Raw genomic sequence first — 26168 nt, 5'->3', positions numbered from 1 at the left:
TTAGGAGATACGAGAAATGTTGCGAGTATTTCATTCTCGTGGGCGTGAGATCGGAAGTGAGCGCGCTACATGGGATCCATTTTCTCGAGATCGGAGGCAGATAGAGATCTCCTCCCAAGTCTAAACAAAAATTCAGCATGTTAGCTGAATTTCATACGCAGCAACATATGGTGTAACACGCACCAAACGCAAAATCATAGCGACCCCTAATTTTCGTTGCAAACTTTTTGAGTTTTGCGTAGTGTCTCACTAAAATGTGTACATCACAATAAGAATGGTCATTAGCGAGGTGATGGGCACTTCGTCACGAAGCTGACATATAAACGCTACAAGTAAGGCAAAAATCATATATTTTCAGAGAATAGTTTCTGTAAAGTCGTTTGAGAAAGATAAGAGGTTGCGCGCGCTTCGGTTCAGTCAGCGCAGAGCGTCGCCAGTCGGCGCGTGCGAAGTATGGCGTACGCGTCGCAATATGCGCTAGACCCGCGCGACCCGTGCGGCACGTGCGTGTCGCGCTGTAGTCTAGTGTCACGTCACACGTGCTATACGCTTCTCAATTTGCGCCTAGCCTAAATGACGTGTAGACGAGCCATGGTACAGCAAACCACTCGTCGGTTCATTGCTGAACAACAAAACCAGATGAGCAGCGATGACAGCTAGGACCACTTCTTCACTAAAGGGCACAGAAACCACACGCGGTCGACTGCTCGCTGCGAGTTACTGGCTATTGCGATTAGCAGAAGTTCCCGAACACTGTCAATGAATATTCTAAGCACGAGAAAAAAGTCGCCTCAATTGAAGAAAACCAGTACATAGTACACGACTGTGGACAGTATGGTCTGAATCCATTCAAAACCACATATGGATGAGACCGATGACCCCGCTGTCTGGTCTCCTCCCCCAAAATAACCCAACCCCCACATATGGTGATGCATCACATATGCAAGAACTAAAGAATTCTAATTAGGAGTAAATTATCACGTAGGCGTAGAGGAGTGAAAGGGTGGTGTACGACAGATCCCTTCAAGTGACAGAATTTAATAAAAATGATACGTTATTCGGTTTCCAAATTTCAATCGGATCAGCCAAATAAACGTGATTATTGTAACATACGAGGCGTGTTTTTTAAGTAAGTGCCGTTTTGAAATTAAAAAAAGAGATGATAAGATCTCAATAATTTTATGTTTACATGAAAGCTTGTACCTTAATCTCCTTTTCTACATAATTTCCGTCAATATTGAGGTACTTGTCATAACGTTGTACCGGTTTTTGAATACTCTCCTCATAGAAGTCTGCCGCCTGACTTGTTAACCACTGCATCACCACTGTTTTGACTTCGTCATCGTCTTGGAGACGCTAACCACCCAGGTGTTTCTTCCTGTAGTCACTGGGCGCAAGATCGGGGCTGTACGGAGGATGATCTAGAGTTTCCCATTGAAAAGATGTGATGAGATATTTGGTCTGATTCGCCACATGCGGACGGGCATTGTCTTGCAGTAAAACGATGCCCTTGCTCAACTTCCATGTACTGTTGCTTTGATTCTGGTGTGACGTAGGCCACCCATAAGAAATCATCACTGCCGTTTTGGTACCGCTCAAGGAAAGTCAATGCACGGTCTAAACGTTTGGTTTTGTGCACATCCGTCAACATTTTCGGCACCCAACGCGCGCACAATTTTCGGTAATTCAAGTGCTCGGTCACAATGCCATACAAAACACTAAGAGATACATTAGGAAAGTCATCCCGCAAGGAGGAAATCGTAAAGCGTCTGTTTTCTCTCACCTTATTGTCCACTTCCTGCAGCAAACTCATTAACGACCGAAGGACGCCCACTCCGTTGTTCATCATGCACATTTGTGCGGCCATCTTCAAATGCTCTCACCCACTTTCTTACCATTCCATCACTCATAATGTTTTCTCCGTAAACTACACACATCTCACGATGAATATCGATCGCTTTTAGGCCTTTAGCACTAAGAAACCTTATAACAGCCCGTACTTCACAGTCGGCGGGACTCACAATTATCGGAGGCATCTTAAACACTCAGTACACAACGTAAACAAGGAAGAATCAGACTGTAATGGCGTCAGTGCGTAGATTAAGGTACAGCGTTCCATGTAAAAATAAAATTATTGAGATATCTTAGCACGTCTTTTTTTTTTTAATTTCAAAACGGTACTTACTTATAAAACACGCTTCGTACTTCCAGAACAGCTAAGCAGTTCACTAAATTATCCCCTACTGCTACTTTCATTCCGTTAAGTTTGACACTGCAGAGCTATTCAAGTCAATGGTAATTTTGCAGAGAAGTATGGAATTATTTGCTGTGCAAGTCCTTGTGCGAGAATACGGGCACCAGTCTTGCCCGTTAGTCGTATGAATGCACCATAGTGTGCGTATTGGCAGTCAGCGTGCTGTCATCCCACCTTATACAATACCTGTATTTGAACATTTAAGTAGCGTGCGGGCGCTTGTCATTTGATTTGAGGCATTGTCGGCCCCGGAACCAGCAGGGACACGAGGCAGTTAGCGTCTATCGGAATCCGCGTAAGCATCCGGAGATAGTGTCATATCGTAATTTAAATTGTCTTGTGCGGAAAGTGGTAATATTTTTAATAATATTTTATTGCATTCAGTATGGTGAAGAATTGGACGAATGTATTTTTATAGAAGTCTACACTATTCGCTAACAAGTAGAAAGTGTTCTTACTCATAGTGCTTATTTACACGCGAACGTGTATTTTTATCAATACATTTGTGAATGTATCGCTCAGGAACTTCAGTAACGTTACTAAAATGAAGTGGCCTCCTGATGTATGAACGTACCGACAGTACTTGTAAACTTCACTGCAGTACTACTACAAGGGAACCTCCCCATCGCACCCACCTCAGATTTAGTTATAAGTTGGCTCAGTGGATAGGCCTTGAAAAACTGAACGCAGATCAATCGAGAAAACAGGAAGAAGTTGTGTGGAACTATGAAAAAAATAAGTAAAATATGCAAACTAAGTAGTCCATGCCAAAGATATGCAACATCAAGGATAATGTGAGCTGAGGAGCGCCGTGGTCTCGTGGTTAGCGTGAGCAGCTGTGGAATGAGAGGTCCTTGGTTCATGTCTTCCCTCGAGTGAAAAGTTTACTTTCTTTATTTTCGCAAAGTTATGATCTGTCCGTTCGTTCATTGACGTCTCTGTTCACTGTAATAAGTTTAGTGTCTATGTTTTGCGACCGCACCGCAAAACCGTGCGATTAGTAGACGAAAGGACGTGCCTCTCCAATGGGAACCGAAAACATTTGATCGCAAGGTCATAGGTCAACCGATTCCTCCACATGAAAACACGTCTGATATATTCTATACGACACACGACAGGAATTGTTGTCGACCCACCTAACTTGTAAACTTGGCGAATGGGTAAGAAGATTCTTCTACCTTGCCCGATTTAGGTTTTCTTGTGGATGTGATAATCACTCCCAAAAAAGTGATGAAATCACAAGAGTTTGTCTCATAAACCGCAACAAATGAATGCAACAGTTTCACAGTTGCACAGTTTTCCCTGTGCTCTGTCAAAACATATGTTTTTAACGTTTTCAAATTTTTCCGTGTGTACACCGTCAAATCCTACATATGTCCAAGCAAATCTGAACATGTCCTGGAACTTTGGAGAACGAAGTTTATTGTGTGTGTGTGCCTGAACTTTGATAATTGTCTGAAAATAAAAAATTAAAATTTCTACTCGAGGGAAGACTTGAACCAAGGACCTCTCGTTCCACAGCCGCTCACGCTAACCACAGGACCACAGCGCTATGGAGCTGGTACACTCCTTAATGTTGCCTATCTTAAACATGGACTACTCAGTTTGTATATTTTGCTTATTTTTTTCATAGTTCCACACAACTTCTTCCTCTTTTCTCGATTGATCTGTGTTCAGTTTCTCAAGGCCTATCCACTGTGCCAACTTGTAACTAAATCTGAGGGGGGTGCGATGGGGAGGTTCCCTTGTAAGTCACAAAAATTTCTGAACTTACTCGTACAATAATGAACAATTGTAACGTATCATTTCCTGGGCACCTAAGGTGTTCTAGCCCTGTGTCGGTACTATAGTCGCCTCAGCTAGTTCCCGGCATCAGGGATAATCGGCGTTTCATTCGACCTGAAGAGTATGGGCTGGATTTTTCCCTAATGCTTCTAAAGGGGTGCCGGGTGGAGCCGACTTGGTTGGCTAGCACTGAGAGGAGTTTCCCCGTGACAAGTGGTGCAGAAGGGGTTCTGAATGTCCTGCAGAAGTGCGGCAAGCAGGAGGAGTGGTCAATAATAGCGCCTAAGTTATACTTCAGATTCTGATTGGCTGAAAGTCCTATGTGTCAAACAATTTCGTGGAGCAGTTGGGAGCTCACAAAATCGAGGAGTCTGGTAACAACCGTTGTGGGGTTGAAATGGCAAGTCGCGGGCCCTCTGGGGCGGAGTTTGCGTTTTAACGTACAAATGCATTCCTGAACATAAATGCAGGTGATAGCTAAGCCTGTAGGTTGCGCTGTTGTATTTTATCACGAGCGGCACCTGTGCAATGTCGTCAATACGTTGCAAGTGGCACTCGTGTTCACAACAGTGTTCTGTGTAGTTGTAAGTGCATTATGTCGGAGCTCAGTGCATTCGAACGTGAACTCATTGTTGGCGTTCGTATGGTGGGCGCTTCCATAACCAAGGTAGCCGTAGTGTTTGGTGCTTCAAGAGGCACCGTATCGGAGATAACCGCATACAGAGGAAACGGAAAACATTGTCAGGTAAGTCACAAAAAAATGTGTGTGAAATCCTATGGGACTTAATTGCTAAGGTCATCAGTCCCTAAGATTACGCACTACTGAACCTAAATTATCCTAAGGACAAACACACACACCCATGCCCGAGGGAGGACTCGAAACTCCACCGGGATCAGCCGCACAGTCCATGACAGCAGCGCCCCAGACCGCTCGGCTAATCCCGCGCGGCGGTAAGTCACAAGCAGGACGAAATTATCTATCTAGTGCAAGTGACAGAGGGTCACTGAAGAGGATTGCGAGGAAAAATAAGATATCGACAGCTGCAAAAGCCACTGCAGAGCAGAATGTCGCACTCTCGAATCCTGTCAGCAACAAAACAACACGATGGGAGCTCCAGAATGAGGGAACTGCAGGGTAAGCTGGATTTCCAAAACCACTCAGAAATACAGACGTATGTAACAAGAAAAAAAGGTTCCACAAAATCTGGATTATGCAACAACGGAAGAAAGTCATTTGGTAGGATGAGCCTTGTTTCACACTATCTCCAACTTCCGGCTGAGTTTACGCTCCACGAGTGAAACATGGTAGAACTTCGGTGATGATTTGGGCAGCCATATAGTGATATTCCTTGGGCTCATGGTTAAACAGCAAGGTTGTATTAATGCCAAGGATTACGTGATCATTTTTGCTGATCAGGTCCACCTCATCGTATGGTGTTTGCTCCCCAATGTGATGTTCCAAGACGACAGAGCCTCCATTCATACAATTCACATCGTCCAGGATTGGTTTTGTGAGCAAGAAGAATTGTCGCATCTGTCCTGGACCCACTGTCACCAGATCTCAACAATATCGAGTCTTTGTGGTCCACTTTGGAGAGAAGGGTGCGTAATCGCTATCCACATCCATCAACGTTGTTATCTGGACTTGCCGTTATTTCACAGGAAGAATGGTATAAAATTCCCTCTTGAAAACCATACAGGACCTGTATTTATACATTCCGAGACGGCTGGCACCTTTTTCGAATACCAACAGTTTGCCTACACCGTATCAGGCATGTTAATGTGTCGTGTTTTAGGCGTTTCCATACTTTTATTCACAGCCTGTGATTTGGTGTCTAGAGTTAGTGAACCGTTGGGATCAATAGAGTTACATTACCGGTAGGGAAAGCCTAGAAAGTATTCGAAAGTGCACTCCCATGCGTAGGCGTCGACATCTGTTCAGGCGGTTTCCTGTAGTTCTCTTTGGGTGTTGCGGAGTAATTAGTGTGAACTTGTTCAGTAAGATAAGAACTCAGAGGAAAATTGGAGACATTAGATAGCTGTAAGTAATGATTAGGCAAAAAGTGATGCAATTTTGTAGGGTTATTTGATACCAACAAAGTTCATTCGTTTTTGTGCAAATCTGAGAGTGATGTTTTCAGAGGGACGTTCTCCTTTTTGACACTGTTCCTGTTTGTTGTTAGGCTAATTATCAACAGCAGTTGCTAATAGCCATTCGAATCTGATTTACTGAACTGTTAGCAGTCCTTCCAGTCCTGTAGTAGGATCTCGGAATCTTACCTGAAAGTATGTAGATAGCTCCAGGTCTTTTAATTATTGGCTTTTGAGTTGGGAAGTTTAATCCTGTTCCGTGAGTCAAAGCGAGACTGATCTTACACGTTTAGCAGTGTCTGCTATAAACATTTCCTATTAAATCAGTGAAGCAGTAAATTGCGCGATTTGTCTCAAGCGTTGCACACCACCAAGAATACTTCGATTCTGGCTGCGCCCACGAGTGTGATTTCACCCGACGCCACGAAAGATTCGAGGATGGACGAAAGATACATTTCATAATCGATAATTACACTACTGGCCATTAAAATTGCTACACCACGAAGATGACGTGCTACAGACGCGAAATTTAACCGACAGGAAGAAGATGCTGTAATATGCAAATGATTAGCTTTTCGGAGCATTCACACGGTTGGAGCCGGTGGCGACATCTACAACGTGCCGACATGAGGAATGTTTCCAACCGATTTCTCATACACAAACAGCAGTTGACCGGCGTTGCCTGGTGAAACGTTGTTGTGATGCCTCGTGTAAGGAGGAGAAATACGTACCATCACGTTTCCGATAAAGGTCGGATTGTAGCCTATCGCGATTGCGGTTTATCGTATCGCGACATTGCTGCTCGCGTTGGTCGAGATCCAATGACTGTTAGCGGAATATGGAGTCGGTGGATTCAGGAGGGTAATACGGAACGCCGTGCTGGATCCCAACGGCCTCGTATCACTAGCAGTCGAGATGACAGGCATCTTATCCGCATGGCTGTAACGGATCGTGCAGCCACGTCTCGATCCCTGAGTCAACAGATGGTGACGTTTGCAAGACAACAACCATCTGCACGAACAGTTCGACGACGTTTGCAGCAGCATGGACTATCAGCTCGGAGACCATGGCTGCGGTTACCCTTGACGCTGCATCACAGACAGGAGCGCCTGCGATGGTGTACTCAACGACGAACCTGGGTGCACGAATGGGAAAACGTCATTTTTTTCGGATGAATCCAGGTTCTGTTTACAGCATCATGATGGTCGCATCCGTGTTTGGCGACATCGCGGTGAACGCACATTGGAAGCGTGTATTCGTCATCCCCATACTGGCGTATCACCCGGCGTGATGGTATGAAGTGCCATTGGTTACACGTCTCAATCACCTTTTGTTCACACTGACGGCACTTTGAACAGTGGACGTTACAAAAATGGTTCAAATGGCTCTGAGTACTATGCGACGTAACTACTGAGGTTATCAGACGCCTAGAACTTAGAACTAATTAAACCTAACTAACCTAAGGACAGCACACACATCCATGCCCGAGGCAGGATTCGAACCTGCGACCGTAGCGGTCGCTCGGCTCCAGACTGTAGCGCCCAGAACCGCACGGCCACTCCGGCCGGCAGTGGACGTTACATTTCAGATGTGTTACGACCCGTGCATCTACCCTTCATTCGATCCCTGCGAAACCCTCCATATCAGCAGGATAATGCACAACACATGTAGCAGGTCTTGTACGGGCCTTTCTGGATACAGAAAATGTTCGACTGCTGCCCTGGCCAGCACATTTTCCAGATCTCTCACCAACTGAAAACGTCTAGTCAATGGTGGCCGAGCAACTGGTTCGTCACAATACGCCAATCACTACTCTTGATGAACTGTGGCATCGTGTTGAAGCTACATGGGCAGCTGTACCTGTACACGCCATCCAAGCTCTGTTTGACTCAATGACCACGCGTATCAAGGCCGTTATTACGGCCAGAGGTGGTTGTTCTGGGTACTGATTTCTCAGGATCTATGCACCCAAATTGCGTGAAAATGTAATCACATGTCATTTCTAGTATAATATATTTGTCCAATGAAGACCCGTTTATCATCTGAATTTCTTCTTGGTGTAGCATTTTTAATGGCCAGTAGTGTATGAAGCCATTAGGGTCCCGATGTCTGAGCAGATTGTTCATTGGATCAGTCTCGTCTCGGCCAGTGCCGCTAGCTCTCTGCAAGAATCGCGCCAAAGGAGGTGAACCCATTACATCATTAGTATCAATGTCGCATACTTTACTCTCTCAGTTCAAGTATCTCCCCACCACATAACACCCTTCTTACAACAGTTCCACACATAGTGTGCAATTGAAATGGAATGAAAATGAACTGAAAATGTAAGTGTAATTGAAATTAGGACCACTATTCCTCTACTAATAATTCTGCAATTAATTTATATTGATTGCCTTTAAACATTCCTTGTTTAAAGGGCGAGTATTTCTTTTTTTAAACCTGCTTCCATGTTTTAATTAAAAATATTGTTTTGTGGAATCAATGATTTCTGCAATTAATTTAGATTGATTGCCTTTAAACATTCCTTATTTAAAGGGCGAATATTTCTTTATTTAAATCTGCTTCAATGTTTTAATTAAAAATATTGTTTTGTGGAATCAATGATTTCTGCAATTAATTTAGATTGATTGCCTTTAAACATTCCTTGTTTAAAGGGCGAGTATTTCTTTTTTTTAAATCTGCTTCAATGTTTTAATTAAAAATAATGTTTTGTGGAATCAATGATATGAAGTTTTTCATCTTACTCTGTGTATTTATTTTATATTTGTTCATTAAGCTTTTCCTTTATTTTTGTCTTGAACTATAATTATTATTCTGGGTATTTATTATTTAATGATTGATTTAGAGTTTTTGTTGCATGAGAACTTTTTAAATTAAATGGTTCTATGGTTGCAATAACTTTAATTTTAGACTGAATATCTCTTACTTTTATGTTTTTTTTATACATATTATTATTTGATACAATGTCTAGGGACACTAATTACTGTTCCTTTAAATGTGGATGTATAGTTTACAAAGACTAAGATGTACATACTGTCGACAAGGTTAATATGTTAATATGTTAAATTAATCTGATACATTAATAACCACGTATCGCTTCATTTATAAACATATGTGTGGAGTAATTTCTGATATGACAATAGCCGCTTATCGTCAAAGTATATTTAATAATAGGTAATTTGCGTTGTTACTCGTGATAATGACTACTGTGCAACGCCATTGTCCGAAATTATGTTCACCTTGCAAGACAGCCTTGTTTGTTATTTATAGTGTGTACACAATTACAGTGTAGAATCTACTTAAGCCCGCAATTACAGTTGGTGCTTGAGTACGTACCATTGCATTTCTTAGACTCACGTATCACTCTTACGCTTACTGCATCTGTATTCCTTGCCTCACCCTAAATTATTAGCGTGTTCGTTCTGTTCAGAGTCTTCGTATTTCCAAATAACACTTAGCTTCAGACATCTGCAGCTGTTACCGGCCCTCTCAGCTCTTACCTGTAAGAGCGTACCACTTAAGGCCAGACACTCACTCCTGCTAATCCCTCCTTTGTCCGTAGACCCTCATAACGCCCACCTGGGCGGAACCTGTTACTGTGTGGTCAGCCTCCATTCGTATACACTAGAGGCCGTCAGCTGTCGCCGTATTCCCGCTCGTTCTCGTAAGCGAGACTGAGCAGCGAGAATGCTGCCTGCGAGATTATCGTGTTCCGAGAGCGCGGTCTCGATAACGAGGCGACCCGACACTCTCGGCTGGCCACCCCGCAGCACCGCCGGTCGCATGGGGCCGTTCCGAACGCGGATCGTACTGTGTGCGGCTACCCGAGTTACAAGTATACTAGTAAGGAACATGCACGTGTGACATGTCACAGTTGTGCTGGTGTGTATGAATGCATTCTGGTAGATTTAAGACACATTTCGGTCGAACGAATCAAAACTGAGACATTCGAACAAATCCAGTCCACGTAATTACAAAAATAAAGCCGCCAAAGCTGACTGAAAATATACAAACCACAGCAACAGACATAAGAAAAACTACAAAAAGCCGGATCCACCTATTGCTAAAGCTGAAAGAACCTTAAGATTACGATGCTTGAACTCAACAAAGAGAAATGCGTTACGGAATGATGTTCTGAGGTAACTCAACACTTAGAAAGAAAATACTGATTGCACAATAGAGAGCAGTAAAAATAATATGCTATGTTCACTCACGGAAATCATGTAGGCACAATAATCTTCAAGGAGGTTGGCATTTTAACTGCGCCGTCAAAATACATATATTTGCTACTGACATTCGTTATAAACAGCCCATCACAGTTTGAGAAGAACAGTGTTGTCCATAGGGAGAACACTAGAGGGAAAAAAGATCTTACCCATTGTTAAAGCTGTCAGTGGCTCAGAAAGGAGTTCAATATGCAATAACAAATATCTCTGATTACTTGCCCAATAACATAAAATGTCTGGCAGGTAGCAAAGTAAGTTCAAATCTAACTTAAAAATTAAAATGTCTGGCAGGTAGCAAAGTGAGTTTTAAATCGAACTTAAAAATTACTTCTCCTGGACAACTCCTTCTGTTCCATTGCAGAATGTCTATTGAAAAGGTGGTAGCCAGAGAAAAAAAGACGCTCTTTCCACATCATTTCCATAAAACAATCATTCAAATGATATATCGAAAATTTAACTAATTGACCAACCAAAGACTGTTGTACCGGCAGTCGTACAATAGCACCCAAAAGAAAAACGATTTAAAGCAGCAGCTGAGGAACCGATCCACCTGCTAAACAGTACGTTGGAATAAATCTGTTATTCAGTGAGGAAGTAACGTCTTATACACAACCAATTTTCTTCTACTCAAGCGATGTAAACGACCGTAGTACACAATAATAAATTCATTTTATTAAAAGAAAGTGTACATATTCAAAACGAATAATGTAGAATATAGTTTCGCAAATTAATCTCAAACCTTAATTCAGCAGTCCCATTTATGAAGATATTGCACTGCAGTTGAGTCTGTTCTCCTGAGTACCATAGTTATACAACAGTTTACTTTACTTAGTATGAAGTATGTAATATTCACTGCGTAATTGCGCAGTCATTACTTATCACTTCTCAGTATTATATTTGATTACGTACACATCTCAGAAGACCAGTTGTCAGTTGCCTTTGCTTCTGTGATTCAAATTTAGGTTATTTGGTTCTCTTATTGTTATGGATGATAAGAATATCATTAACGCGATCGGAATCTAGACAACTTCTTTTCTGAGTCAGTACCAACCCTGCCTTACTAAAATTTCTTTCACTTGAGGCACTCCTGGCAGGTATACAGAAAACCTCTTTGCTGAGTTTGCTGAGTTTAGACAGGGTACACGAATTTGTTTTCCACCATGAAAGAAGGTCTGTGATCTCATCGTTTGGACTCTCCATGTTCATATATTTCTCAATCTCATCTTTCGATTTTGAGGTGAATGTTCGCCAATTTTGAAATTTTTTTGTGGGAGAAGGCATGACTTCCTTGGTTACGTTCGTATCAACAACGTTATTTAACATTTTTCGCACATCTTGATGAATTTTTTCTCTTCTTTCTTCGGGAAAAACTAATAGTTCCTTGAAACAGGGATGCAAGAACGTTGCCACGTAATGAATGTCATGTAGTTCATTTAGAACTTTCTGTTTTATAAATAGTTCTGCCCTCTTCTTTAGCTTACACATTGTCACATCGTCGGTTCCAGTTTCGCAGAGACCTATCAGTTTCAAAACCCACGGCACTACAAATGGTACTGTTGGCTCATTGTCTCCTTCCAAATCGTCCGTGGCCTCTTTGAAAACCTTCAGAAATTGAATAACGCTTTCCACAGTCGCATTCTGATACGACATCATCATCTCGTGTTTGTTTGAATCGCGCAAAATCGTCTCTATTCGGTCTCTCTGTGAATAGAATGAGTCTAACATCGTGTACACACTGTTCCACCTGGTTTCTACATCATGGTGTAAGATTTTATCTAATCTCGTGACTAAGCCAGTTAGCTTCATAAAGCCTACTAGGTTACGTACAGTCAGGATGGAGTCATACACTGCAGGAATCTCATCCGTTAAGAAACCTTCATTGACTGTGTGCCTCAGTGCTGTATTAATACAGTGCATCACACATTGGAGTCGTTTGTGTGCTTCTAGTGCTTTCATGATGTTAGCTCCTTGATCTGTGACGAAAGTAACCTGTCTTAGTTCCGAGGACGTTATCTGCAACTCTGCCATTTGTTCATGTATTTCCGTAATGATATGTTCACCAGTCTTGGCAACATCTGGAAACCTCGTAGTTAAGAGTACACTGTTTTTTAGTATCCATTTGTCCGTTGACTCATCAATATAGCTGGATGTGACAGTCAGGTAATGGGTCTTACGATAACTGTCTGTCCACAGATCGCACGTCATTGAACACTGGTTTTTACCAATTGCGTCTTTTACTACTGGAATAAGTTCACTCCTGACTTGATCAGCCAATTCCTTAATATGTCGTGCTACAGTCCTTGGGGAAGGTAGCACGTCTTGGGCGGTGATTTGTCCATATTTTGCTCCTGTATTTATCAGTTCTTGAGCTAAGCTTATGAATCCTTCACCACTTACCATATTAAATGGTCGGAGGTCTGTTGCACACATTAAAACACATTTGTCCGTAATAGATATTTTATCAGCACTGGCAGCTGCAACGCTTGACAAGTGTCGATTATCCTTACATTTATGTCTGTTCATTCCAGTTGTGCTTCCTTTGTAAGCAAGCAATGCTCCACAATTTCCATTTTGGCACTGAACGTAACCAACTGGAAGACGAGTATCTCTTTCAACAACCACCTGAAACAGTCGTAATAAACACCTTCATGTATGTTTCGCGAAGACAATTTTTCTTTTCGTTTACGGACACAAGAAACGTATCAATTCATTAAAAATGCTAGACAAACGAAGCGATTCGATTAATCAAATATTATCACGTATCGAATTCGGAAGTTCTATTCTGCAATTATTTAGTAATAATTGAAGGGCTTGCCTTAAATTTTTCCCAACTGGAACTGCCATTCCTTACTCCCACTTTATTTATCAGAATGTACGTCCCATCAGCAAGTTTCTTCAACACAACATCTTCTGTGATGGTAGTCATTGCACTGGTCCCGGTTCCGGAACCACTCATGCTGAGTTTAGTCCCGTGACAGTTTACAGCCTACCGCTACGTTACGATAATGCGAGTCTCTCGGCCAGCTCGCGCTCTCGCAGTCTCGGGCCGGCACCCGTCCTATTCGACAACCCTCGTCTCAGCTCAGTTTCGTAGTGTGACGTCAGTCATCCCCACCTCAGCGCCTGTGCCAGCGATAATAAGCTACGTACTCAGCGAGAAGCGAGCGAGACTGAGCAGCGTTTTGACGTGCTCTAGTATACACACAGCACAACGAACAGTTCGCTACAGTAATTCCGTGTAAGATTCTTTGCCGAAAGGGAACCATCCTTTGCGTTCTTCAACAGCTTAAATTACAGATAACTCCCAATGGCAGCCTGAGATTTCCTCTCCAGCCCTATACGCTACAAATTGTTCCTCACACTTGTGAATTAATTTCAAATTCACAAAAACGCCTCAAGGAAGTACTCACCTGTTGCTTTTCCACGCTACAAACGATAAAGGGACCTACTGTCATGTCATGAAATCTCATTTACGGACACCTGCAGGCGACTTCTGCTTTCAACAAGACAATGCACCACATCATCACTTCTAAATTGTACCAGTATTATGTAAGTCTGCATGCTTTCGTGGCTGTTGCCACTGACGGTAAAATCTGCTGAGTCGTCAGAACGCAACATTTTCCTATTCCAACTTCTAAATATCCGACGTTCGATCCTTCAGCTGGGAACTTCTTTAGGGTTCCACTGATGACTCTGTATGGGTGAATATGCCATCCACGGTCACTAGTGGAATCCTGACATCGAGCATTGAAAAAGTGTGAAGAGGAATATGACGTTGCCTAACAACTGAAATCATTTTACCATCAACGTGTCGTAACTGTCAAACGCCCTACGCTGCTGAATCGGTCCTACAGAGCATATCTGAAGCATCATCTAATGAAAACTGCGTGATTTATTCATCCCCAATGAATCTCTGAACGCTATGAGTGGCAATTGAGCTATCATGATGGTTCAGCAACACTATCAGTATTTCGAGAGCTGTCATGACGCGTAGCCATCGACGTCAGAGGGAAAAGGAATGCTACATGTGTTGTGTTGGCAGAAGAGCCAACACCGTGTTACTAGTGGAGGCCGAAATGCACGCGTTTTAGCTCACGCAGGCTGGCGTGAGGAGGGAAGAACTATACTGACGTGATGTCTGGAACATGACAAGGAAAGAGAATTCAGAAAGCGGACGTAATTAGTTTCATACTTCACTTTAATCCATTAATGATGAACGTCGCTCTTGACGGTACATGATTCACAATATTATCTGTTCAGAATAGTAACTGAATATGGCGCCTTGCTAGGTCGTAGCAAATGACGTAGCTGAAAGCTATGCCAAACTGTCGTCTCGGCAAATGAGAGCGTATGTAGTCAGTGAACCATCGCTAGCAAAGTCGGGTGTACAACCGGGCGAGTGCTAGGGAGTCTCTCTAGACTAGATCTGCCGTGTGGCGGCGCTCGGTCTGCATCACTGATAGTGGCGACACGCGCATCCGACGTATACTAACGGACCGCGGCCGATTTAAAGGCTACCACCTAGCAAGTGTGGTGTATGGCGGTGACACCACAACATGCTATTACCTAGGGATCTACAATTCAACTGCTCATGAGAGTATATTCTCCTCGTAATGAGGTTGTTAACGAATTGTTAGCTTTAGTCTTGTAAATGTCTCATAGTTCTTAACAGTATTTGCTTCGACGCCAACTTCCCATGTACCATCTGCCAGTCAACATTTTGTCTCTTCAAAAATTATTTCCAGACCCCAGTTTCCGCACTCTTCTTCAGAAGTAACAGTCGCGTGAATCAGAAACTCTTGACTTTCTTCGGATACAATTAAGTTTACTGCCACGTTAAATTTAGACAAGCCCATTCTATAGATCAAATGCCATCTCCAGTTTGCTCTTAGCAATGTAACTTGCACAGGGCTGTCAATGTAGAGTAATATACCAACGTCATATTGTCATATGAAAAATTCGTTGCTCCTTGCCGGCAAAGTAATTCACTTCGTGGCTAAACTCCAACCGATCACCTTCACAATTTCTGTATCCAAACATTGCCTCTAGATCACACTTCTGAACCCGTACGACGCTCTTCCCGTGTACCGCAGGATTCTACTACTCCTGTATCAATCATCAGCATTGTTGTGGCACAGTCTTTGCCTCTTCGCAGGCTGATACACTCTTAGTTGAATTGTGATAGGTGGTGGACATATTCAGTAGTATTGTGTTGAATTGTGATTGTATCTGTTAGACGAAGAAAGATTTATTGTAAAGGGCAGCACGGATGAATATGATTTATAAGAAAGTTTGAGGGAGAAAGAGCACCCCACTTCCCACATATCAACTGGTTAAGATATTTGGTTTTTATTGAAATTCTCTGTTAACATTATACTTTTTTAAAATCATTGTTGCCGTCCGGGGTGGCAGAGCGGTTCTAGGCGCTACAGTCTGGAACCGCGCACGGTCGCAGGTTCGAATCATGCCTCGGGCATGGATGTGTGGTTTTCAATTGGTTCAATTGGCTCTGAGCACTATGGGACTTAACATCTATGGTCATCAGTCACCTAGAACTTAGAACTACTTAAACCTAACTAACCTAAGGACATCACACAACACCCAGTCATCACGAGGCAGAGAAAATCCCTGACCCCGCCGGGAATCGAACCCGGGAACCCGGGCGTGGGAAGCGAGATGGATGTGTGTGATGTCCTTAGGTTAGTTAGGTTTAAGTAGTTCTAAGTTCTAGGGGACTGATGACCTCAGATGTTAAGTCCCATAGTGCTCAGAGCCAGCCAAAATCATTGTTTTATTTGTTAAGCATAGCATTGTTCAGACCAGTGTTATGTGTGAAGTTTTAGTCCGTCTTTTCGAAGACATTCTTCATTCAAAAATCGTTGTCTTGGATTATCATTTTATAGGAACAGTTACTCTCCCCATCCCACTGTTTGAAGGTGGTTATCATTACGCTTTACCGTATTGCACCATATGGTCCGCAACATTTTGAATACCGTTTGGACATTTTATTTAAAAACAGAAATCTAGCATAGCCACTGCCTGCTTGCTGTTTGCTGTTTTGTTTTCGAGAAATCTGCAACAATGTTATCAAGACGCGAGGTAAGTGGAAATTTTAATTAGGGCCAGATAATTATTTTACTTCAGTTGCGCATTTAATACAAGTTGTATGGATACCAGTTACAGTTAAATTCAAATTAGATTCTGTTTAGTCAAAATTTAGCATACAAATTTAAGTCAGATAACAGTTTTTGAGTACATAGTTTTGGTAATTAGTAGGCTTTTTATAGAGTGAGATGTAAATTTGGGCCCAGGTTCAAACAGAAACACATAGTGACAGACTTACAATACAATAATATTGAGAAGTAATTGAGATATTTATGTTTGAGAAGTTTATGTATGTTGAAGAGACTGTGTACTGTATGTCCTTGTGTATGAAATGCATTTTCCCCTCACTGCCAAACATGATATTTTTCAATAATCTCCTGAGTCCACAATCATAGTGACATTTGTGAATATTGACATGAAGTTTTTGTAATGCATTATGTGTTTTGACATTTGTTGTTTCCACGCACAGACTTAGATCTTCTTGAGTGGGGTTCGGTGTAGCACACAATAAGTTTCTTAGTTGACCCAGTTGTTGAACACACTGTTAATTATACAACGTGAGTGATACACAAAATCTGATCTCTGAACCTTTTCGTCGTATTAATGTAATCATCGTAAGTTAAGTGGTGTAAGGTACTTTCTGTTCGACCATTTCATGACATTTGGCTGCAACAGCCTAAGAATTATCCTATGTACTTAAGATTACGTAAAATAAAGTGAAAATAAGTTTCAGATTTTTTATACCCATTTCACATACTTGAGGACTATTTCACTTAGTATTGGTGAAAGGAATATAAGCAAATATCTGTTTTTCTAAGTATGTATTATGCCTTGTTTCTAATACATGTTCTACATCCTTCAGAATCTCCCCACTATAGACCCCTGGAATCAAAGGTTTATCTAAGTTGAATTTATATACATACATTTTTGTCACCACTTGTAACTCAGAAAACCCTGTCGAAATTTCTAGAAATTGTAAAGGCAGTACATATCTCAATGTCCAACATCTTTTTATCTCTGTTAACTAATCTTGCGTAAAAGTACTATCATGTCTTGGGAATGAATGGAACATACATAGGGTTACAAAGTGTATGAACCGCAACTCCCGCCGTACAAGGTTTTTTGTATTTTCTATCCAAGCAGGACTACACACTCCTCTTGGTGTACTGTACATTCTCCGTCCACAATCGCACTTTAGACGAGCACGTTTTATTTAGGTGTCTAGAAACTTGTAGATTCATCTTGTTAGTCCATAACTACGCTCTTTTCTCCCTTCCAGTGAGATTCAGCAAGGCCTAGAATGCAACGAAGAACGAAGACGAATGACCGCATTCGCAATATTTTATTCAGAAGCAGCTTATTGACTGACGAGAAATTAGTAGGTTCACGTTATGATCAATAACTGCTGGAAGCATTACTCGATAGCTACTGACACAACATTCGTCGTTCTAAAACAAAAGCAGAAAGAAGTGTTGCCACGATCGTAACTAGCACACCGGGATTAAAATAACACACTTAATGCTTTGAAAATTGTTACCATCTCACTGTGACGGAGATTCTTCTCCATAGTAAATATTAGTAAACCAACTTTTTAAAGTTATGAATGATGATTTTAATGCAGAATTCATTTTTATATACATATCCTAAATGGCAACATAAATATAAAAGAGTCCAATTAATCTATAAATGGGGGTTTGTTGAGTTTCGTCTAAAGTTAATATGAATTTTATGTAGTATTAACGTAACAGAAAGTGCTATGACCAGATACGTTAACATTTATCCTTTTAATAAACACTGAGGAGATAACAGTTGAAGGTAGAGTGAGAGAGAAGTACGTTTTTGTGACGATGTTGCGTTCGTGGAAGCTTTAGCGTTCGGTAATTACGGAAGGAGTAAGTTTATATTGATCCAAATTCGGATAGTAATGAGAGGATTGGAAACAGAAAGAGGGACGATTTAAAGAGGCGATTCGACTGAAACAGTTCTCAGAAGATCGGAATGACAGTAATGAAGAATTTGTCAAAAACTCATCATGGCGTCGTTGTTGGACGTTCGACTACAGTTTTAGCATTTGTTTTTCCGTGCATAAATTTTTCAAATCCTGAATGAGTTGAGACGGAAGAGAAGGAAGACTGAGCTAACACTTATCGACACAGAAGGCTTATCAAGAGAGCAGATATGTAATCAAGAAACACGAAATGTGAAATGGTTTGGACTTAAGTAAAAGGAAGTGTGAATGGACGATGCAACAGTGTACATAGCGTGAGAAGACAAATTATTTGACTGACAGAAGATATGAGCCAATGCGCTATAGCGCAAGATTGGGCTTTGTGAATAGAAAGTAACAATTACACGAACTTTTGTGCTATGGAAGCTTAACTTGGAAAGCACTCCGTCTTCCGGCCACAAGTGGCCCATCGGGACCATCCGACCGCCGTATCATCCTCACTGAGGATGCGGATAGGAGGAGCGTGTGGTCTGCACACCGCTCTCCCGGTCGTTATGATGGTTTTCTTTGACCGGAGCCGCCACTATTCGGTCGAGTAGCTCCTCAATTGGCATCACGAGGCTGAGTGCACCCCGAAAAATGGCAACAGCGCATGGCGGCTGGATGGTCACCCATCCAAGTGCCGGCCACGCCCGACAGCGCTTAACTTCGGTGATCTCACGGGAACCGGTGTATCCACTGTGGCAAGGCCGTTGCCCAAAACTTGGAAGGGTGCAATTATTATCAGAGTCATTTACAGTGAGGCCTAGCATTGATTAGCTTTGTGAGTGAAAATATTTAAATAAATTGACACCACGCCACTTACATGAATTATTACGTAGGTGTCTATTGTTCCAGTTAAAAAAAACTGTGTGTTTACGAAATAACAAAGAGAATCCCATGTCAATACCTCATCTGAAATGATCTCACACTTTTATGTCGCCGAATTATCTTTTGAAGAAGATATTTAGAGGACATTTTTTTATACTTTGCAGTATTTGAACTGACGGCTCATCGCCTTATTATCGGATTCCTGAACCAATGGAAAAATCTGATGCACTAGGAATTCAGCAGTGCTCTTCAGCTGCCGCCATTTCTACAGTCTCAGAAAGTAAAAACGTCTTGTATCTCTGGGCGGCCACATTCATAACAAAAACAGCCCACCGTATGTGAACGTAATAAGTCGTGGCATGCCGCATCAAACCAGTCAGGAGACTGAAGACTTAAAAAAAAAAAAAAATCGTATTCGAAGATGTTTACGGCGAATAGAACTTGACGTTATTTTTTAAGCATACCACGCCTGTCTGCAAAAAATCATGCCTAATAGTTTCTCGTCTGTAAGTCACACAGAGAATCGCATCCAAATAGTCCAGTAATGTAATATTTCATACCTCTCAGGGTCCTTAGAAAAACGTAAAGAATGACAACTGTATTTTTGTTATTGCTATAATGTATTACTCCCTTTCGTAAAACATGTTACAAATCAATGTACGTGGAATTATTGGCGTATATCAGTGATCGTATACAGTTGTGTAGCTTACTAGCCGTTTGGAGTGTTGTTGTCGCAGTGCATAACAAAAATGAACGGAAGTTCCACGACTATATCCGTATCGTCTCTGCCAAGAGTTATAATACAAAGGCACTTACCAGTAACATCTCGCCAACAACTTCTCTCTTTCTGATTACATCAGCGCAGTCCCCCAGGCCATTCTGAAAACGCAGACGTACATAATTAATTTCGACTTTAAGCGTTTTCAATTTTTTTGTTATAGGTAACATAAATTAGCATGTGTTGTTTATAACAGAAATATTCATCCAATAATTTCATATGTAGTGGAAGATTTCGTGTAGAGCATGTTGGTATAATATGGTAAAAAATTCTGTTGACTCATACAGTCTTTCCACTGAAATGAAGTTTGTGACACGTACGAATAGTTACAGTCTAAGAGAACAGGATGAAATGGAGGCATCAGAGCTGAGAATGGAAGAAATTCGGTTAGCGAATTAATAAAACAAAAGTGAATAAAAGGACTAGAACAGATCGAAACGATGCCAGAAGGAAAAGTAATAAAACAATAACTGAATTACAAACCACAAGGAAAACGAGATGTCAGAAGACCGCAGAAGAGATGGCTAGAGTGAGATCGGAACAGGCGAGACACCACGTTTTTGAACTGAAGAAGAACGAGAGGAAGATATTATTACATCTACATCCACACTCCACAAGCCACCTGACGGTGTGGCGGAGGGTACCTTGAGTACCTCTATCGGTTCTCCCTTCTATTCCAGTCTCGTATGGTTCGTGGAAAGAAAGATTGTCGGTATGCCTCTGTGTGGGCTCTAATCTCTCTGATTTTATCCTCATGGTCTCTTCGCGAGATATATCTAGGAGGGAGCAATATACTGCTTGACTCCTCGGTGAAGGTATGTTCTCGAAACTTCAACAAAATCCCCGTACCAAGCTACTGACCGTCTCTCCTGCAAAGTCTTCCACTGGAGTTTATCTATCATCTCCGTAACGCTTTCGCCATTACTAAATGATCCTGTAACGAAGCGCGCTGCTCTCCGTTGGATCTACTCTATCTTTTCTATCAACCCTATCTGGTACGGATCCCACACTGCTGAGCAGTATTCAAGCAGTGGGCGAACAAGCGTACTGTAACCTACTTCCTTTGTTTTCGGATTGCATTTCCTTAGGATTCTTCCAATGAATCTCAGTCTGGCATCTGCTTTACCGACGATCAATTTTATATGATCATTCCATTTTAAATCACTCCTAATGCATACTCCCAGATAATTTATGGAATTAACTGCTTCCAGTTGCTGACCTGCTATATTGTAGCTAAATGATAAGGGATCTTTCTTTCTATGTATTCGCAGCACATTACACTTGTCTTCATTGAGATTCGATTGCCATTCCCTGCACCACGCGTCAATTCGCTGCAGATCCTCCTGCATTTCAGTACAATTTTCCATTGTTACAACCTCTCGATACACCACAGCATCATCCGCAAAAAGCCTCATTGAACTTCCGATGTCATCCACAAGGTCTTTTATGTATATTGTGAATAGCAACGGTCCTACGACACTCCCCTGCGGCACACCTGAAATCACTCTTACTTCGGAAGACTTCTCTTCATTGAGAATGACATGCTGCGTTCTGTTATCTACGAACTCTTCAATCCAATCACACAATTGGTCTGATAGTCCATTTGCTCTTACTTTGTTCATTAAACGACTGTGGGGAACTGTATCGAACGCCTTGCGGAAGTCAAGAAACATGGCATCTACCTGGGAATCCGTGACTATGGTCCTCTGAGTCTCGTGGACGAATAGCACGAGCTGGATTTCACACGATCGTCTTTTTCGAAACCCATGCTGATTCCTACAGAGTAGATTTCTAGTCTCCAGAAAAGTCATTATACTCGAACATAATACGTGTTCCAAAATTCTACAACTGATCGACGCTAGAGATATAGGTCTATAGTTCTGCACATCTGTTCGACGTCCCTTCTTAAAAACGGGGATGACCTGTGCCCTTTTCCAATCCTTTGGAACGCTACGCTCTTCTAGAGACCTACGGTACACCGCTGCAAGAAGGGGGGGGGGGGGGGGGGGCAAGTTCCTTCGTGTACTCTGTGTAAAATCGAACTGGTATCCCATCAGGTCCAGCGGCCTTTCCTCTTTTGAGCGATTTAATTGTTTCTCTATCCCTCTGTCGTCTATTTCGATATCTACCACTTTGTCATCTGTGCGACAATCTAGAGAGGGAACTACAGTGCAGTCTTCCTCTGTGAAACAGCTTTGGAAAAAGACATTTAGTATTTCGGCCTTTAGTCTGTCATCCTCTGTTTCAGTACCATTTTGGTCAGAGTGTCTGGACGTTTTGTTTGATCCACCTACCGTTTTGACATAAGACCAAAATTTCTTAGGATTTTCTGCCAAGTCAGTACATAGAACTTTACTTTCGAATTCATTGAATGCCTCTCGCATAGCCCTCCTCACACTTTATTTCGCTTCGCGAACTTTTTGTTTGTCTGCAAGGCTTTGGCTATGTTTATGTTTGCTGTGAAGTTCCCTTTGCTTCCGCAGCAGTTTTCTAACTCTGTTGTTGTACCACGGTGGCTCTTTTCCATCTGTTATGATCTTGCTTGGCACATACTCATCTAATGCATATTGTACGATGGTTCTGAACTTTGTCCACTGATCCTCAACACTATCTGTACTTGAGACAAAACTTTTGTGTTGACCCATCAAGTACTCTGAAATCTACTTTTTGTCACTTTTGCTAAACAGAAAAATCTTCCTACCTTTTTTAATATTTCTATTTACGGCTGAAATCATCGATGCAGTAACCGCTTTATGATCGCTGATTCCCTGTTCTGCGTTAACTGTTTCAAATAGTTCGGGTCTGTTTGTCACCAGAAGGTCTAATATGTTATCGCCACGAGTCGGTTCTCTGTTTAACTGCTCAAGGTAGTTTTCAGATAATGCACTTAAAAAGATTTCACTGGATTCTTTGTCCCTGCCACCCGTTCGTTTCCTAAGCTGGAGAACTGCTTCCAGACATTCCAGCAAGCGCTGTTCATACAGTATGTAAGTCTTACAGCATTTAGGAAAAACACCCTCCGAGCTCGAATTTCTTAATCGTCTGTAAATTTAATGTGACCTATGAGTCGAAGATACTTAAGCGTATACCGTAACATTTACATCTCGAGTCTGGACCACAGGAAAGGCATTAAGAATAAGGATTTTCCTTCAGATCCCGTGAATGAGAAGTCTTGCGACGTCCCGCTCACATAGGAGTTGTTGGAAGCTCGTACCGGAAGGGACAGACAGCTTCCTCGAGAGCGATAGTGACGATGCGGAAGTGGTGACACCAGATAGCAGGCGATGCGCTTGTTCCGACAGCGAGCAGGGGAGAGGATGGGGCAGAGGGACGCCACAGCAGCGCGTCAGTCATATGCAGGACCCGAAAAAACTACATGTCACTTGACTAGCTCGCCACATACATCCGTCCACTATATCAAATACTACATTGGCGGAAATGGGAAGTGTTGCATCATGAGCTCCTGCACCTAATGCCTTTTTATTTATATTTTAGTCATGAGTCTTCTTACTGGTTGGATCCAGCCCGCCACGAAGTTCTCTCCTAAGCCAACCTTTTCATATCAGAGCACACACTTGCAACCTACATCCTCAGTTATTTGTTTAATGTATTCCAATCTCTGTCTTCCTCTACATTTTTTACCTTATACAGCTTTCTCTCATATCATGGAAGTTATTACTGATGTCTTAATAGATGTCCTAGCATCGTTCCTTCTTGCTGTCACTGTTTTCCATATATTCATTCCTTACCTTACCACACCTAATTTTCAACATTCTTCCGTAGCTCAACGTCTCAAATGCTTCGATTATTTTCTGTTCCGGTTTTCCCACAGTTCGTGTTTCACTACCATACGAAGCTGAGTTCCAAACGTCCATTCTCCGAAATTTCTTACTCGAATTATGGTCTATATTTGATACTAGTAGACTAATTTTGGTCAGGTATGCCCTTTTTTGCCGGTGCTAGTCTACTTTTTATGCACTCCATCCTCCGTCAATTAGTTATTTTGCTGCCTAGATAGTAGAATTCCTTAATTTAATTAATTCATGATCACCGATTTTGATGTTAAGGTTCTCGATGTTCTCATTTCTGCTACTTCTCATTACTTCCGTCTTCCTTCGATTTACTCTCAGTCCATATTCTGTAGTCATTAGACTGTTCATTCCATTCAGCAAATCATGTAACTCATCTTCACTTTCACCCACGATAGCAATGTCATCAGCGAATCATATCATCGATATCCTTTCACCTTGAATTTTAATTCCACTCCTGAACCTTTCTTTTATTTCCATCATTGCTTTTTCGATGTATAGATTGAACAGTAGGGGCGAAAGATACATCCCTGTCTTACACCGTTTTTTAATTCGAGTACTTCGTTGTTGATCTTGCAATCTTATTGTTCCCTCTTGGTTCCTGTACATATTGTATATCACCCATCTTTCCCTATAGCTTACCACTATTTTTGTAAGAATTTCAAACATCTCATACCATTTCACATTGTCGAAGGCTTTGTTTCAGGTGGACAAATCCATTGAACAGATCCTATGAACGTGTCTTGAGTTTTCTTCACTCTTGTTTCCATTGACAACTGCAAAGTCTGAACTGCGTCTCTGGTGCCTTTACCTTTCCTAAGCCCAGGCTGTTCATCCTCCTACATATCCTCAATGCTACCAAACAGATACCCAAATATTTCCAAGAACGTGCGATATATTGATTTAAATGTCATCCCTATGCCAGTTTATTTTCAATACAGAAAAAAACTACTGCTACAGATGAGGAATGGTGTGAGTACTTTACTGAAACTTTTCAGCTTGAAATCGCACCACAGCATGCCCAGAGGACATGCACTTGCAGCTTATGGCTATATTTCAGACTTTTGGAAAGGGCGAAATATTGATATGAGGAACATGAGGACATCATATCGGCACATCGCACATGGTTGACTTAAATGAAATGATTACAGAACGAGTGGTGACGAGATGGACTCAGGGCTACAGTATTGGCTGGTTGATGTGGGGAAGGTCATCGATCCCATCGCGTTGGGGAAGGATGGAGAAGTGTCAGCCATGCCGTCTCAAAGGAACCATCCCGGCGTCTGCCTCAAGCTATTTTAGTGAACTCACGGTGAACCCAAATCAGAATGGCCGGACGCGGGTTTGAACCGTTGTCCTCCCGAATGAGAGTCCAGTGCGCTAACCACTGCGCTACCTCGCTCGGTGGACTACAGTGTAGCAACAGCAGTAAGCACGGGTGCTGCCAGGAATGCCACACCACGAGAGTATCGTAGGATTGTTCCAGTGGCTCTGATCAATAAACAGATGACAACAGCTGAAATATGGGCAGAGGTTACAGGTTGAGTTTCACCAAGAACTGTCGGGAAAAAGATTACCGGAAGCTACGCTGAGATCTCGAGTTGTCATGCTTCGTTTACCAGTGACACCATACCACAGAGTCTTGCTTAGTTTAGAGCTGGAGACAGCCGGGATATTGAATGACTGTCTGTGGTTTCAGTGAAGAGTCTCTGTTGGTGGCAGTAACATATCGTGGACGACCTGGTGACAGGTTACAGGGAGCAATGATTCTCAAGATCCACAATCCTGCAACTCATGGTGTTGGAAACCGTTTGATATGACAACAGGGCTGATCTGGTAATTGCTGAAGGGAGACTGAATGCTCTTCGGTATGAAGTCATGCCCACTGTCGTACCCATCATGAGCAGGGTCAATCGCCTTGAGGATTGTACGTATCTTTGAATGGCCTAACCATTTTCCTGATTGGTCACCAATAAAGCATGTCCGAGATGCGGTGGTAAGACGTCGGCGGGACGTCCAACACTAAAATCTAGCAGTGGGAAGACATATACTTTCATCCCAGTCTCGCCCCAACATATTTATGAAATGAATCAGAGTGTGTTTCAGGTATTTCTAGAAATTCCTCGAGGTGATTTTCAGAGGCTGTTTGCTTTCATACCACGACGAATACAACAGTATATCGCGCCGTTGTGTGTCATACTGAATTACTGATGTTGGTAATGGACAACAGTTCCGAATGGAAAGAAAGTCTGATCATCTTGTACTAGTTAAATGATGAACATCCCCACAAAATTAGATGATG

The 26168-nt window shown here is 42.1% G+C and overlaps 1 protein-coding gene and 1 pseudogene across 1 annotated transcript in view; both read right to left on the bottom strand.

The window, feature by feature from the left end:
* The window catches only part of LOC126253219 (uncharacterized protein DDB_G0284459-like), a 457157-nt gene that overhangs the window by 237219 nt on the left and 193770 nt on the right, over nt 1-26168 (bottom strand). The window contains exon 2 of the mRNA XM_049954404.1: nt 20096-20158. Within this exon, the coding sequence (XP_049810361.1) occupies nt 20096-20158 (63 nt within the window). The remainder of the gene's footprint in view (nt 1-20095; nt 20159-26168) is intronic.
* LOC126254372 (5S ribosomal RNA) lies at nt 19050-19166 on the bottom strand (annotated as a pseudogene).

The sequence above is a fragment of the Schistocerca nitens genome, chromosome 4 (assembly GCF_023898315.1).
Source record: "Schistocerca nitens isolate TAMUIC-IGC-003100 chromosome 4, iqSchNite1.1, whole genome shotgun sequence".
NCBI classification, from domain to species: domain Eukaryota; kingdom Metazoa; phylum Arthropoda; class Insecta; order Orthoptera; family Acrididae; genus Schistocerca; species Schistocerca nitens.
This window is presented reverse-complemented; position numbering and strand designations above follow the sequence as displayed.